Consider the following 16646-nt stretch of genomic DNA (forward strand, 5'->3'; position numbering starts at 1 on the left):
CAAGGGATAAAAAGTGATAATAAAATCCATTGTGGCAGTTGGGGAAAAAAAAAACCCGAGGTACTGAATTTTGCATGAATTATGTTAGTACCTTTTTCTCATGGGCTATATATTTTGTAATCAAATTTATCCACTCAGTAATATTTAACTGATGTAGTTGGGGTAAATGGAGAGTTAACCTAGTCAGAGGAAAGACCCTTCACTGTCTAACAAACAGCCCAGTGTCTCTAATAAAGAAGGATTTATTTTAATCAGTTTATCTTTAGAAATACAGTAAATACTTTACCACAAGTTTGCATCAGGAATTAAGCCATGAACTGCACTTTTTTCTTTTTTTAACACATTTGAGAAGGCATAAAAAAAGTAAAGTTATTTCTGACTGTTGTGCCAAATCTAGAGAGAAAAATAAAATGTTTAAATTTCATGCCAGTGATTCATGAGAAGAGAATTAAAAAGAAAAACAGTAGTCTTAAAGCTGGAGTGACAAACTGTGTAAGAATACTTGATCAGGTTTGAGGGAAGCGGTAATGTGAGTCTGATAATTCCTTTTGCTTACTTAAGAGAATAAATGTGAACTAGAGGTGTGATTCCTGACAGGTCTCCTGCTTTACCATGAAACTTTTAATAGGTTGGAATCTTGAGACTGGAGTAATTAAAAAGTTGGATTAAGCCAAGGATAGTTCCTAACCTCTATTTAGGGGGATTGTATTGTATTTTTTTTTTTTTTTCTGGCCTTTTGTTGGCATTAAAAAAGAAAAAAGGCAGTTTGTTTTGCAATCAGAAAACTCTTCTAAGAAGAATTTTGAAATACGAGAGTTACACTTTTAGGTTGTAAATCTTCGATTTTTTGGTTCTGGACTTGCATTTTAAAACTTCGAATTCAGGCTGTGCTGTTTCTGATTACATTTGGTAGTCTGCCAAATATTAAGGTTTTAAAGTTTCTGTTTACTCCTTTATAAAGCTTGTTTACTCCTTTATAAGGAATGTAAATTTACTGTTGTAATGAATTGCAGTGGTAGGAAGGCATCAGTGGGTCTTAAAAAAAATCTAAAGTGATAGATGAATTTGTAATCATAGTTACTTTCCAGTCAAAGGAATTTTTCTAGACTAGGACGGTATATTCTTAATGGGTTTATTAGGAATGTTCCTGAAGGGACATCTGTACAGATTTCTAAGCCACAACTCAATCAAGATATCTGATCTATTGATCAGTATTTCAAACATTAAAATTTTCTTTCAGCTTGAATCTAGGTTTTGGACAAGATAATTGCCTTACCAGTTGTGAGTTAGTTTTTAATACTTTGGGAACCTTGCCTTAATATCTTTTTATGATAGGTGCCTTATTTCCCCTGATTAACATTACTACCAGACTCAATCTTTTAGAGTTTAAAACTATATGAATTGGCAAAAGGATTTCATCATTTGGTTCATAGTGATTTAGTGAAAAGAGCTCAAGACAGATGAGATTTTAAATTTGTACTTTTAACGTAGGGAGTGAAACTTTGGGGCTATATAAGATGTGTATTGTTTCAACTTACCTTTTTTAAAATGAGTGGTTTATAAATGATATTTTGTCTGCCCTCATACAGTGTCATTAGGTGACTGTTTCACAGCCAGGGTCCATAATACATCTGTTCAGATTTTTTGCTGTATTTGTAATATTAATCTTTTAACTCCTGAAATATATTCATACCATGTTTCTTTTTGTTTAGCCTATAGGATTTTTTTTTCCACAACGGCTCCTGTCAAGTTGAGAAACTTCTTGTTTTTCAGCTGTATTTTGTAATTTCAAAAATATATTCATAAAGTAAGCAGATATCCTGTGTACTACTTTTTCCCACAGGCCATTTAAGCACCTGTCTAAAAAAAAATGAGTAGATCTTTATGGTAAGGTAGGATCTGCAAGACACAAACTGAAGAGAAAAGCAAAGTTCAGAACAAATTGTAGCAAATGTTTAACACTTTAAAGGAGATTTGTATATTATTAAAATTACATTTTTTCCTGTGAATTACTTGTTCACCTAGTTCATATCCATCGATACGTTTTCCATCAGCTTGTTCTTACTCACCTAAGAATATTTGAATTGGGGATTTAACCTTGTTGTATGCTGTTTCACCCCCTGCCCCCTTTTCTCCTTTGTATGTGATGCTTTTATATTTTAGCTTCTGGGTAGTATATGTTTATCAAACTTTGTGGCTTTTGGGTTTTGTTTTTTTTTGGTTAGAAGGGCCTTCCTTACTGCAAGTTGTAGATAATTGGCTCCTGCTTTCTCCTGGAATTGTTACTGATTTTTTTTTTTGAAGTTTGAATGTTTTATCTATTGATTTTTTTTTTTTTTTTTTTTTTTCTGGTGAAGACATCCCATTTCTGTTTTCCCCAAGAATTATTTAAATGTTCCAATACCACTTTAAAAAGAGTCCATTCCTTCCCCATTTGTAAATTCCTAAGTGACTTTAGGCCTACTTTTGGAATCTGTGTTCCTTTAAAATATCTTTTCCATCTTCATTATTGTAGTTTTAAAATAATCTTTAAGGTTTGGTAAGTATAGAGTGTATTGTTCCCTCCCATCCCAGCACACCCCCACCCCATTTTAGAAGTTTCCTTTTTGAAGGCTTTCTTTTTTAAAATTTTTTGAGATAGGCTTATTTTATTAGGTCCCTCCACCCCAAACACATACACACTCTTAATATTTCAGTGGGATCCCATTGAAATTATAGGTTAATTTTAGGGGCATATTGAAATTTTATAATATCAAGGTCTCTAAGAACATGATGGTGTTTTACATTTTCCTAAATTTTGTATTTATATTTATTAGAGCTTCAGACATTTTTGTACATAGCTTCTGTGCATATTTCTGTTGTTGAGGACACTTGTAGGATTTTTTGGTTGTTGCTGTAAGTAGAATTTTTTTGTATAAAATTTTTATTTTACAGCTGCCTGTTTACATGTAGAAGGCTAATGGATTGTTAGTTAACTTGCTGCTTAAGTGGATCTTTGACTAGAACCTTTTTTTAAAAAATTGTTTTATACTAGATTGCTTTTGAAATTAGTTCTTCGGATAGTGCTTTTTCACTGCTCAAGGATTCCTTCTACTCCTTCCATCCCTACTTTCATTTTACACTTAATTTATGGCATTTTTTGTTGTTTTTTTTAGACGGAGTTTCGTTCTTGTTGCCTAGGCTGGAGTGCAATGTGCTATCTTGGCTCACTGCAGCCTCCACCTCCTGGGATCAAGTGATTCTCCTGCCTCAGCCTCCCAAGTAGCTGGGATTACAATCATGCGTCCCCACACCCGGCTAATGTTGTATTTTTAGTAGAGATGAGCTTTCTCCATTTTGGTCAGGCTGGTCTCGAACTGCCCGCCTTGGCCTTCCAAAGTGCTGGGATTACAGGCGTGAGCCACTGCGCCTGGCCTAATTTATGGCATTTGTAGTTTTTTATTACATGATGCCTATTTGTTTTGTAAGAGTTATGTGGGCATTTTAAGATTTTTTTTTTTCCGCCTATCCATAGCAAGCTGTGAACATTTTAAGATTTTGAATACACTTCAGATGTGTTATACTGACTAGTTATTAATGATTATCTTAAATTATAGTTAAGAGTTTCAAATGTAAACATTATTGGACTGTGTGAGTGAACAAGACAAGTGACCATTTAATAAGGATGGCTTGAAATCTTCTGTGCCTGCATATGTATGGGCAGAAGAAAAAGAAATGTCAAAGGCTTTGTTCTGAGAAATATGGGACCTGAGCCAGGTGGGTGTGAATAGGAAGAGAGACAGTCAAAATCCACAAAGATTGGATGGAGACTTAACGGCATAAAGGCCCCTGCCATGTGCAGACAAATGTGGCTGTTACTGGTGTCTCCTGACTATCGGATTTTGGCAAAGACCCAGCCCTGTCAATCTGGGTCTCTTGAGCAGGCGGGGAGACCTAGCATCATTCTGGTGGCTTGGGAGTACAAAAATACATTTAAAAGTATTGACTGTGTCCTGTATCAAGTGGACTAAATTTTAGAGAAATCTGGCCATTAGAAACACCTTTGTCTAGAATTTAGGACTTGGGGATTAGATTTTATGGAGTAGGATGTTAGAAATTGTTCACTACAGTCCAAATAGATTTTAAGGACTAGGTGTCAGGCCTTACTCTAGTAAATCTTATGGCAGACTGATACTAGCAATAACAGTAGATGCTCAAGGGCCAGGGCGTGGTGGCTCACGCCTGTAATCCCAGCACTTTGGGAAGCCAAGGTGGGCGGATCACGAGGTCGGAGTTCGAGACCAGCCTGGCCGACATGGTGAAACCCAGTCTCTGCTAAAAATACAAAAATTAGCTGGGCGTGGTGGTGTGTGCCTGTAATCCCAGCTACTCGGGAGGCTGAGGCAGGAGAATCGCTTGGACCAGGGAGTTGGAGATTGCGGCCAGCTGAGATTGCACCACTGCACTCCAGCCTGGCAACAGAGTGAGACTCTATCTCAAAAAAAAAAAAAAAAAGTAGTTGTACAGAGCTATGTTTTAAAGTTTGTGAAAAATGTGCACTCAAAGTTGATACTGATGTTTATGAAGTTTATGAAGTGTTTGTGGGAAAGGTAGAAGTGTTGATTTTTAGATAGGTTTTTATTACAAAGGAGAGTGAGAGATTATTATAAAGGTGAGAAAGCAGTGAAAGTTTCTAGTGATTTAGAGTTCTGATTTGAACTAATCCACTATGAATTATACAGAGACTAGAAAGATTAATTTGTGAGACTTTTCAAACTTTGTGAGAGTTTGTTAAAGAACTAGAACACGTTAGTGGAAGTTGAAAATATGGCTGTCTTCTGATGGAAGAGATGCTTTACTAATATTCATAAACATGGAAATTCCCAGTTTCTGAAATTTGTTAAAAAATGGCAGGGGTGTAATACAGTTATATTTGCTGGCACCATAACTGAATGCACTGACCAAAGTGATTTTTGAAAGTGAATGTGGGCCAGGCGTGGTGGCTCATGCCTATAATCTCAGCACTTTGGGAGGCCGAGGCGAGTGGATCACCTGAGGTCAGGAGTTCGAGACCAGCCTGGCCCACATGGCAAAACTCTGTCTCTACTAAAAATACAAAAAAATTAGCTGGGTGTGGTGGTGTAGTCCCAGCTACTGGGGAGGCTGAGGCAGGAGGATCGCTTGAGCCAGGGAGGTGGAGGTTGCCGTGAGCCCAGATCACACCACTGCACTCCAGCCTGGGCAACAGAGCAAGACTCTGCCTCAAAAAAAAAAAAAAAAAAAAGGAAGTTAATGTGCCCTACTAGAAATGGAGAAACTGGCCAGAAAGTCATTATTATAGCATGGTCAGATAATCAGAGCCTGAACTAGGGTGGCAACTCTTAATATTTAAATTTAGGGAGGATTAATTAATAAATATCTCCAGAATTGCAAGGCAGGAGCTACTATAGCAGTCTTTTTTGTTTTTTTCTTTGAGATGGAGTTTTGCTCTTGTCACCCAGGCTGGAGTGCAGTGGTGTAGCCTCGGCTCACTGCAACCGCCGCTTCCTAGGTTCAAGCGATTCTCCTGCCTCGGCCTCCTGAGTAGCTGGGATTACAGGCACCTGCTACCACATCTGGCTAATTTTTGTATTTTTAGAAGAGATGGAGTTTCACCATGTTGGCCAGGCTGGTCTTGAACTCCTGACCTTAGGTGATCTGCCTGCTCTGGCTTCCCAAAGTGCTGGCATTACAGGCGTGAGTCACTGCACCGGGCCTACCATAGCAATCTTCAAGTGAAAGGTATTCTGGGTTTTAGGCCTCAGTGAGGATGTTTGCATAGAAATGTCCCATAGCACACAAATAAATGAGACAACAGGCAGTTGGAGCTGGAGAAGAGAACTGAGCCATTTCCACTGCCGGTTTATATTTTATAGTCTTAATTTGCTAATTTGCTTAGAAAAATGTCTAACACAGAGTACGCCCTTAAAAATTAGTTGTTGTGGGTTTTTTTTTTTTTTTTTGGAGATGAGGCCATACTGTGTCACCCAGGATGGAGTGCAGCAGCATGGTCATGGCGCAGCAGCATGATCATGGCTCACTGCAACCTCTGCCTCCCAGGCTCAAGCGATCTTCCCACCTCAGCCTTCCAAGTAGCTGGGACCACAGACACGCCACCAGGCCCAGCTAATTTTTTTATATTTTTGGTAGAGATGGGATTTCACTGTCTTGCCTAGGATGGTCTCAAACTCCTGAGCTCAAGGTGTCCGCCTTTCTTGTTCTTCCAAAGTGCTGGGCGCCCGGGCTTGCTTTGTTTTTTATTACTTAAGTTACCCCTCTTCCATTTACTTTGTAAGTTTCAAAAAAAAAAACAAAAACAAAAACAAAAACAAAAAAACATTTTTTGTTGTTGTAAGTTTGCCTTTTCCCTTTATGCTCTTCTTTCTTTTGGGTTTATTCCTTCAAATCTCTTTAGTGTTAGTTAATGGACTTTTGGGAAGGAGTGAGTTCATTTTTGCCTTGCTTTGACCAGGTACTATACATGTGTTTATATAGCTAGTTTGCCTTGGACATTATGGAGTCTAGTGTGATAAAGATGTTTTAGAAAAGTATTTCCTACGTACCCCATGGTTGAAAGTGTGTGTAAGCATTTGACTAACATTCAGTAATTTGCAGTTCTGATTCATAGTAATATAAAGTCATTTAATGTTAATTGTAATTACATAAGTGCCAAGGACTGCTTGCCTATGGTTACATAGTGGTGGAATCAGGATATCAGCAACAGTAATTCTACACCCAAGTCCTTTGCTCTTTCTTGAGTATGTCAGATCTTATGGTTTCTTTCAGCTGTATTAATCAAAGGAAGATAGAGTAAGAAGGCTAATTTTAATAGTAATTTTAAGGCTGAAAAATGACCACCAATTGTTATTGAGAATCTGTATTCATTACAACATCATCGTGAACAGTGTACTCACTATAGCCCAATTTTCTTTTAAGGGAAGGGAAAGAGAAGTATGTAGGAAAAATAAGATTAAGTTAATGGCAAAGATAGTATTCGAAATGGACTCATGCATTTTACTGAAGGTGGACTATAATATTGATAACATTTATAACAAAATTGGGTTCTTACTTTGTACCAGGTACTGTGCTAAACATTACTTCATTTACTTCTCATAATTTTTCATTAGGTGGATGATACTGTAATTAATTTCATTAGATCAAAACTGTATTCAAGAATATACAAGTGATAGAGCTTGGGTATGAATCCTGGCAGCCAGTACTCCAGAGCTTGAACTCTTTATCACAGTAGTAAATACTGAACTCTTAGTCACAATACTAAATAACTGCCTTGCTGAACTAATACCTGAGATGTTCCAGGGATGTACATTTACTTTTGCTAATTCCTAGGTAGATGACACCAGGTGAAAAATGAGGTTCAGAGAGGTTAAGTAACTTAAAAGATCATATGTCTCATAAATGGAATAGATGGAAATCAAACTCACATCTGCCTAATTCTAAACGTTGTGTTCTTTCAGTACTCTCTATTACCTTTGTATCTCTAATACAACCTTTTAGAGTTATGAAGTGCTTTAATATATATGCTTTTATAATGTTTTTGTGTCTTGCAGGGATTTATCAAAGATGTTCATGAAGACTCCCTTACAGTTGTTTTTGAAAATAAGTAAGTTATTTTTGTTGACAAAGGCCTTAATTTTAGAGATGGCAGTGCCAAACTGTTTGCTTTTGGGTATTCCTACTGCCAGTGGAAAAATGATTTTGCTTTTGGGGGGTGGGAAGGTTTGGTTGTGTGATCATAAGTCTAGTTTTGATAATTCTTTATCTGTTTTTCTGTCCATAATTGTCACTTTTTTCATAACTCTCTTCTTTGCCAGAACATGTATAGATATGAATCAGTTTTGCACAATAGATGGCACAAATTAGATGATAATATGCTTAATACTTAAAAGTCCAGAATTTTCAAATGATGTTGTAGAAGGTTTTCCAGTTGACTACTGGTCATCAGAATAAGTGTTAAGCCATCTTTAATTGCCTGAGGGGTATGTAGTCTAAAAATGGGAAAGACAGCATGGTGGGCTTGGTTAGGAAGGGCTATAAAAGAGCGCTGGGCTGGGTGTGGTGGCTCATGCCTGTATTCCCAGCACTTTGGGAGGCCGAGGCGGGCAGATCAATTGAGGTCAGGAGTTTGAGACAGCCTGGCCAACATGGTGAAACCCTGTCTCTACTAAAAAATACAAAAAAATTAGCTAGTCATGGCGGGGGGCGCCTGTAATTCCAGCTACTTAGGAGACTGAGGCAGGAGAATCGCTCGAACCCGGGAGGTGGAGGTTGCAGTGAGCCGAGACTGCGCCATTGCACTCCAGCCTGGGCGACGAGAGCGAAACTCCATCTCCAAGAGCACTGTTTAATTGATGGTCAGAAAAAAACTGTTCAGCTTCCACTTTTAAGCTGTTTCTGGAATTGCCTGAAAAGATCTTTGCCTAACAGCTGCTTCATGTAGAAACAAGTGTTGAGATGATTTCTATCTTTGAGCAGCTGCCATTTGGACAGTAATGGTGAAAAGAAAGCATCCCCAAATCTTTTACTTGTCAGCTGCTACTTTGCCCAGCCTTGGCAGATAGAAACTTGAGGTACATTTTATGTCATAGTATACTTCCCAGACATATAAATGACCTATGAGAAATTAGAGTAGGGAATAATTTTTTACTTTATAATTTCAGCTTTTAAAATACAACATAAAAAATGTCAGTTAACTGCTAAATTGGTTTAATACATTCATATTTGCTACAGAGTTAAAAGTAAGCTTTTTCTAGGTTCTAATTATAATGTATGTATCCACTGTAGGAAAGATAAATGGAACGTGAGAAAACGAAATCTTTTGTAATTCAGCTATTCAAAATAATTGCTGATAATTTTCTGTATTTCTGTGAACATGTATACTAAAAAGAATTACACAGTTTATATTGTTACGTAATCTATGAAATTGTGTTTCCTTTATTGATAGGTCATGTAGTTGTGAAACTATTTGAAATAAGTTGATACCACTACTATTTATTGGGCAGCTGTCCGAATCAAAGTTAGTCATCACTGTGAACTTAGCTTATTTCATTTGCAGAATAATGTATGTATTGCTCTTACGATGAGTAATTTGGGAGAATGTGTGTACTGCTCTTAGGATGAGTAATTTGGGAGGTAACGTACAATTGTTAACAATTATGTTAATTATGAACTTCATTAAGAGTCATACAAAATCTGTTCTACTTCAGTAACTAATTACTTGTGAAATTATTAATAGTATGAATGTTGTTTTTCTTCTCTTTAGGGAAAGCTAAATGATTAACTTGAAAAAGTATGCAGCACCAGGTGTAGACTATATATTTTTAAGTTGTTAATACACCTTTTCTAATCCTTCAGTTGGCAACCAGAACGCCAAGTTCCATTTAATGAAGTTAGATTACCACCACCACCTGATATAAAAAAAGAAATTAGTGAAGGAGATGAAGTAGAGGTATGTATTTTTAAGTTTATTTTCTTGTGGTGTCTATTTTTTTGATTTAAGTAAATACTCTTTTAGGAGAATTAGCTTAGTTGATGGAGGATAAGTCTAATTCCTTTTCTCTATTCTTTCTGTTGGTGGTAATAGCTGTGTGATATAGCAGTGCTTGAGTTTTGGAGTTAGAATCGGTCTCACCTGTCCCATTTTTAGCTTTGTAGACTTTAAATTTATCATTATAATTTGGAAGTCATGGATGATAGTGCATTTGAATTCTTAAAAGAACCTAGCATAGAACTCTATGCACTGTGGTGTTACCCTTTTCCTTCTTTTTGCTGATTACTTTAAATAATTTAACGATTTGCCTGGGTGTCTTTATGAGGTGTTAATAGTTATTCTTTTACTATAGTGATCATTAACAGAGTTCATATGTAACAATGTGAAATATTGTAACTAGCTTTCTGCTTTCTACAATATTCTAGAAATGTCTGAGGAAAAATCTAAAAGTACAGAAAAGCAAAAAAAAAATAAAAAAGGAGGGAAAGAAAAATCACAGCTCACAGATGAACAAAACACTGTTCATGCTGTGCATGTTCTTTCAGGCTTGTCTCAGCATCCCAAAATGATGGGATTACAGGTGTGAGCCACCGTGCCCGGCCCTACAAACATTTTATTTTATTTTATTTATTTTTTTTTTGAGATGGAGTTTCCCTCTTGTCTTCCAGGTTGCAGTACAATGGCGCGATCTTGGCTCACTGAAACCTCTGCCTCCCAGGTTCAAGCGATTCACCTGCCTCAGCCTCCTGAATAGCTGGAACTACAGGCGTGTGTCACCATGCCTGGCTAATTTTTGTATTGTTAGTAGAGATGGGGTTTCACGATGTTGGCCAGGCTGTTCTCGAACTCCTGACCTCAGGTGATCTGCCTGCTTTGTCCCCCCAAAGTGCTGGGATTACAGGTGTGAGCCACCGCGCCTAGCCATTTACAAACATTTTAAAGGTACATATTCTGTACTAAACATACTTTGCAAATGATTTCGTTATCTGCCAATTTTATTTTACTTTTATTTTTTGAGATGGAGTCTCACTCTGTCGCCTAAGCTGGAGTTCAATGGAGCGATCTCAGCTCACTCCAACCTCTTCCCAGGTTCAAGCGATTCTCCTGCCTCAGCCTTCTGAGTATCTGGGATTACAGGTACCCACCACCACGCCCAGCTAATTGTTTTACTTGTAGTAGAGACAGGGTTTTGCCTTGTTGGCCAGGCTGGTCTTGAACTCCTGACCTCAGGTGATCCGCCCACCTCGGCCTCCCAAAGTTCTGGGATTACAGGTGTGAGCCACCATACATGGCTTGATTTTTTAATAATAAATTTTGTTTGAGCTCTCATTAATCTAGATAATATGCTAGGAAGTCAAAAATTGCAGCACTTCAATCCCTGACAACCTTAACTTAGTGTACCCACTTTGGTGGAAGTCAAAGATAAAAGAGTGAGTAAAGTGAATGCTTTACTCATCCATGAGGGACTTGGCTCATGGCACCCTGACATAATTTATACTTTGCTTTAGTTAAAGCAAAATAGTACACAGTGAACTTAGTGCAAATAATTAAAATCCAGGCAGAATTTTTAAATGGCAATAAGTTAAGAAATAACTTTTTGTAAGAATACCTGTAACTATCTGTGTGTATTAGAGTTCTTGAGGAAAATGTTACTGGTGGCATCTGGGGGAGACACGAGGAAACAAAGTGGTGAAGTGACTGCTGCAAATCAAGGAGTGTGAAGTGGGGTCCTTGGTGGGTGCTATATATGGCAGTGATGCTGCAGATTACTGTGTTCATTTGGACTTCAGATTTTATTGAAAATGTTTTTCTCAATATTGTATCTCTTTATAATAGTTTCCTGTGAGAATAACGGGCTTGATTCGTTTTCATTTTTCAAAATTTATTTCTGGTACAGTGTTTTTTGGATTTTGAGTAAGCAAAAGTTAGGTCAAGCAAGGAATGATGTAGGTTTGGACATGTTCTAGAATTAGAAATGTGTTGCACTCAGTTTTGAGAGTAATGCTTCTTACACTTTTTTGTTGTTTAGACACTTAAAATTGGTAGCGTCAAGTCTCAGATTAAAGGGAAAACTACTCTTGGTGGGGTGCTGAGGGTGTTGTTACAGTGTACTTTTTCCATTCCTGTCCAGGAGGGTCCTGCCCTGTTCCTGAACGGTCTGTGGCTCACCCCTGTGGTCTGCCTCCGCTTCTGTGAAGAAGACATTTTTGTTAGAGACTGAATGATTTAGCAATTGAATCTAGAGTTTTTTTTAAATTTCACGTTATGTTTTATGATTCAGCTCTGGTCAAATTTGCCTCTAGAATTTTGTAAGTCATTATCTGAAATTAAGATGTGATTTTTTTTTCACTTTTGAAAAATTTGAAAATTCATATAAGGAAAAAGTTTAAGCATAATCTTGCCACCCATAGGATTTTGTTTTTTTGTCACTGTTTATTAAGGATTTATCGATGTTACGTAGAGTGTTTAGAAACTCGGAGTTAGTGCTTTCCCAGGTAACGTTTCGAAAGCCTCCTCCCCTTCTTTAAATTTAAAGTAATAAAGCTTAATGTAAAAAATGAAATGGTAAAAAATTATATAAAGTACAAAGTGAACCTTCCATCTTAATGTAGGTGTACTTGTCCACCCACCCTATCTTAGATCTCATTTACCAGAGTTGATTCTCTCGTAAGTTTTTTATTTGCATGTATAAAGGACATATTTAAGTTGAAAAAAAATTGGGATTAAGTTATATATTTGTGACTTTTGTATTCACTTAATTAGGACAGCAAACATTTTCATGTCTTCTCATTTAAATTTACCTCATTTTTTGTAACCACCTCAAAATTATTTGGTGTGGATATATCAAATTAAAAGACATTGAAATTACCAAATTTTTTTGCTGTTAGCAAAAGAAAACAATGCCAGAGTTAAAGTTAATATTCTTATGCAAGTCTGGTAGTATAATTCCTAAGAGGTTAACATTTTTAAAAGTATTAAAATGTACCATTTCATCCTCCAAAAATGTCTTCAGAATTACCACTTTATACTTTTATTAACACTGGAGGTATCTTTTTCATACATTAAATGACTGTATTATATTGTTCATATGTACAGTTTTGTAAACTTGGTGGATGGAAACTGATGTCTCCTGAATTCTCATTTCCTTAATGAATAGTGGTATGGGAACATCACTTAAATTAGTTGGTTGGCTCTTAACCCCTTGTTCTGTGAATTGTCTTTTTTTTGTGTGTGTGTAGTTTTTGGTGTAGGAAGTCCTTGCATTTTATGGCTGAGTTTTATTTTTTTATTTTATTTTATTTTTGAGATGGAGTTTTGCTCTTGTTGCTCAGGCTGGAGTGCAATGGTGCAATCTCGGCTCACCACAACCTCCGCCTCCCGGGTTCAAGCGATTCTCCTGCCTCAGCCTCCCTAGTAGCTGGGATTACAGGCATGTGCCATCATGCCCGGCTGATTTTGTATTTTCAGTAGCGACGGGGTTTCTCCATGTTGGTCAGGCTGGTCTCAAACTCCCGACCTCAGGTGATCAGCCTGCCTCGGCCTCCCAAAGTTCTGGGATTACAGGTGTGAGCCACTGTGCCCGGCCCTGAGTTTTTATCTTTTTTGTGTTTTTTTCTTAGGCAATTTTATTTTTTATTTTTTGAGATGGAGTCTCACTAAGTTGCTCAGGTTGGAGTACAGTGGCACAATCTCAGTTCACTGCAACCTCCACCTCCCGAGTTTAAGTGATTGTAGTGCCTTGGCCTCTGAGTAGCTGGAATTACAGGTGTGAGCCACCATGCCCAGCTAATTTTTTTATTTTTAGTAGAGATGGGGTTTTGTGATGTTGGCCAGGCTGGTCTCAAACTTCTGGCCTCAAGTGAACACCCGCCTCGGCCTCCCAAAGTGCTGAGATTATAGGCGTGAGACACTGCGCAGGCTTACTTTTATGTTTGTAAATTATGTTTTTTACATCTGCTTCCCTGCACTATTTTCCCCTTATACCGGCGGGGGTAGGGGGGGGTGGGTGGTAATCCTTTTAGGTTGCTTCATATTTGATCACCTTGGTTACGAAATGTAATTTTTTGGTCAATAAATACTTTTTCTTAAAATTTTTCTGGGATTGTGCAAAATCGCAGAGGTAAACTGACATTCTTCAATCATACTTACAGATGGTAAGGCTTGATTGTTTACTGGTTTATTATAAAGGATACAAGTCAGGAACTGCCAAATGAAAGAGATGCATGAGGCAAGGTCGGGGTGAGGGAAGGGGCTTGGAAAGTAGAGCTTACATGACTTCTTTGAGCATGCCACATTTCCAGCCCATCAATAGATTCACCAGCCCGGGAGCTCTGCCATCATGCTTTTTAAACAGATTATTTCAGAGTCACAAAACGGTTTGTGTCCTCTTCTTAACTGTGTGAATACTTTATTAGCTTGTCCAAGGTTAGTCTGGAGGTTGGGAAGCTGATAACCAGTTTCATTTTTTGTTTTTCCAAATGTATTCACAGGGTTTGGTCAGTTTTGTGCCAACTCACAACATTCTTCTGCAGTTCTAGGAATCCTTCTTTGAAGGAAAGAAAAGGTGACTTTGCCCCTAGCAATAAATTTAGAACAAAAATGATCCAAGAGAGAGCTTTATTAAGCTTGTAAGGTGATTTTTAAAGACTTGAGCCATAAGAAATTTCCATTCTTGTAGGTCAGAAATGGTTAAATATTGACAGTTTCATATGGTTTACACTAACATTTTGTTACATTAAAAATATATTGGTTGCTTAAATACAGGGTTTGCCTTTCTAGCCCCTTAGGAAATTTACATGAAGTTATAGCACATAAAGTAAAGTCATAGCCCAGCAGTGGACCCAAGAAGACATCATATGATTTATAGTAGAAAGTTAATTTTGAAAAGGTCTAAAATGGAAATATTGATTTTTATACCTAATTAGTGGCTTTTTATTTGCGTTTTAAAAAGTGGTGGCATCTCTTTAAAAATGTTCATAACACTTAATAGTAAATATTTCATAAGTATTTGCTTAATGATTGATTTTTGCTGACTAAAGATTGCTAGAAAAATATGCTCAGCCTGTAAAGTTTGAAGGTGATGTGAAAATGAAGAGTTCTTTAGATTTCATTTACATTGGGTATCTAGTACAGTGTTTTGGGCTCCTGGAAGGGCAGTAGAAATATCCCTCGTCCCTCATTTCACATGTAACATTTTTGCTTTTTATTTTAGATATCTGCCTTGCTCAGCAAGTAATATATACGCAACACACACAGACATGTTACATAGTAAGCCTGACATCTAAGGTGATAACGTGTTTTTTTTTGTTTTTTTTTTGTTTTTTTTTGGGAGATGGAGTTTCGGTCTTGTCCAGGCTCTAGTGCAATGGCGCCATCTCGGCTCAATGCAACCTCTGCCTCCTGGGTTCAAGTGATTCTCCTGCCTCAGCCTCCCAAATAGCGGAGATTATAGGCATGTGCCACCACATCCAGCTAATTTTGTATTTTCAGTAGAGATGGGTTTTCTCCATGTTGGTCAGGCTGGTCTCAAACTCCTGACCTCAGGTGATCCACCTGCCTCGGCCTCTCAAAGTGCAGGGATTACAGGCTTGAACCACCACGCGCAGCCCTGATAACGTTTTTTATAAGGTTTCTTCCTTGCATTTAGCATATTTGAAATTTTAAAAACCTGTTTTTGAACTGTGAGGTTTTCTGGTTTAGTATTCATAGTTAAAATAGGAATTGGCAAGTTTTTGTTGTCATGGCATATGCCTTTCCTTTTCTAGTCATATGGCGGATTGTCAGGCATTATGGTTATATATCTATATATTATATTAAAATGTTGGGATAGGCGCCTTGAGAGAAATTGGATTAAAAAAGAGAATAAAAATTATCTGAGGTAAGACACTCCTTTCTTTTACAACTTTTTAGATTTTTTTTTTTTCCCAAATTTTATTTTTTTGAGAACAGGGTCTTACTCTGTCACCCAGGCTGGAGTACAGTGGTGCCATCATGGCTTACTTACAGCCTTGACCTCCTGGGCTCAAGGGATCTTCCCTGCTTCAGCTTCTTGAGTAGCTGGGATCATAGGCGTGTGCTACCATGCTGGGCTAATTTTTGTATTTTTTGTAGAGATGAGGTTTTGCCATGGTGTCCAAGCGAGTCTTGAACTCCTGGGCTCAAGCAGTTGCCCACCTCAGCCTCCCAAAGTGGTGTGTGCTACCATGCCTAGCCTAATTCAATATTTTATTTAAATAAAAGATACACATGGATTATTTACTCTACTTTTTAAAAAGTTTTAAGTTTGATTCTTTTGGCTAGTCTGAAGTTTTTAGCTGTCTGTATTTAGATGTAGTTTTTCTCATCATACCGAGATACCAAGATCATTGTTAGTCTTACTGCTTGGGAAATGCTCACACATAAAGGAGAGACGAACATATTCTTTGTTACTTGTTTTTGTCTTGCAGAGTGGCCAGTTTCTAGGACTTGATATAGTAAAGAAAGTTGGTAGGAAACTGATTTGTGAAAGTATCGGCCTTAAAGGTGAATGAGATAATACTATTATTTAGGTAGAGAAATCATACATGTTCATTCCAGATGTTAAACTTTTCTAATGCGCGTTTTCTTCTTAAAATGTAATAATACAAAATGGCACATACATAATAGCAGTACTCAATAAATGTATTTCACATGTTGAAAATGGGTCCTTATGATTGATTATTTAGTTTAATAGTAAATAATAGGAAAATTTATTTGGAAAAATGGAAATATAGTTAATTTACTGAAGACTGGTAAAAATTCTCTGTCTTTGATACTTATTCTTAATTTGGCTACTTGAAAGGCATAGGTTGGGCCGGGCGCAGTGGCTCACGCCTGTAATCCCAGCACTTTGGGAGGCTGAGGCGGGCAGATCATGAGGTCAGGAGATCGAGACCATCCTGGCTAACAAGGTGAAACCCCATCTCTACTAAAAATACAAAAAATTAACCAGGCGTGGTAGTCAGCGCCTGTAGTCCCAGCTACTCGGGAGGCTGAGGCAGGAGACTGGCGTGAACCCGGGAGGTGGAGCTTGCAGTGAGCTGAGATCTCGCCACTGCACTCCAGCCTGGGCGACAGAGCGAGACTCCGTCTCCAAAAAAAA

The 16646-nt window shown here is 37.6% G+C and overlaps 1 protein-coding gene across 6 annotated transcripts in view; it reads left to right on the plus strand.

The window, feature by feature from the left end:
- FXR1 (FMR1 autosomal homolog 1) overlaps positions 1–16646 on the plus strand; it is a 64390-nt gene that overhangs the window by 13721 nt on the left and 34023 nt on the right. For all 6 annotated transcript variants that reach the window (XM_054481210.2, XM_054481211.2, XM_054481209.2 and 3 more), the window contains exons 2-3: positions 7587–7639; positions 9391–9484. In XM_054481210.2, the coding sequence (XP_054337185.1) occupies positions 7587–7639; positions 9391–9484 (147 nt within the window). The remainder of the gene's footprint in view (positions 1–7586; positions 7640–9390; positions 9485–16646) is intronic.

This window comes from Pongo pygmaeus, chromosome 2 (assembly GCF_028885625.2).
Source record: "Pongo pygmaeus isolate AG05252 chromosome 2, NHGRI_mPonPyg2-v2.0_pri, whole genome shotgun sequence".
Classification (NCBI taxonomy): Eukaryota; Metazoa; Chordata; class Mammalia; order Primates; family Hominidae; genus Pongo; species Pongo pygmaeus.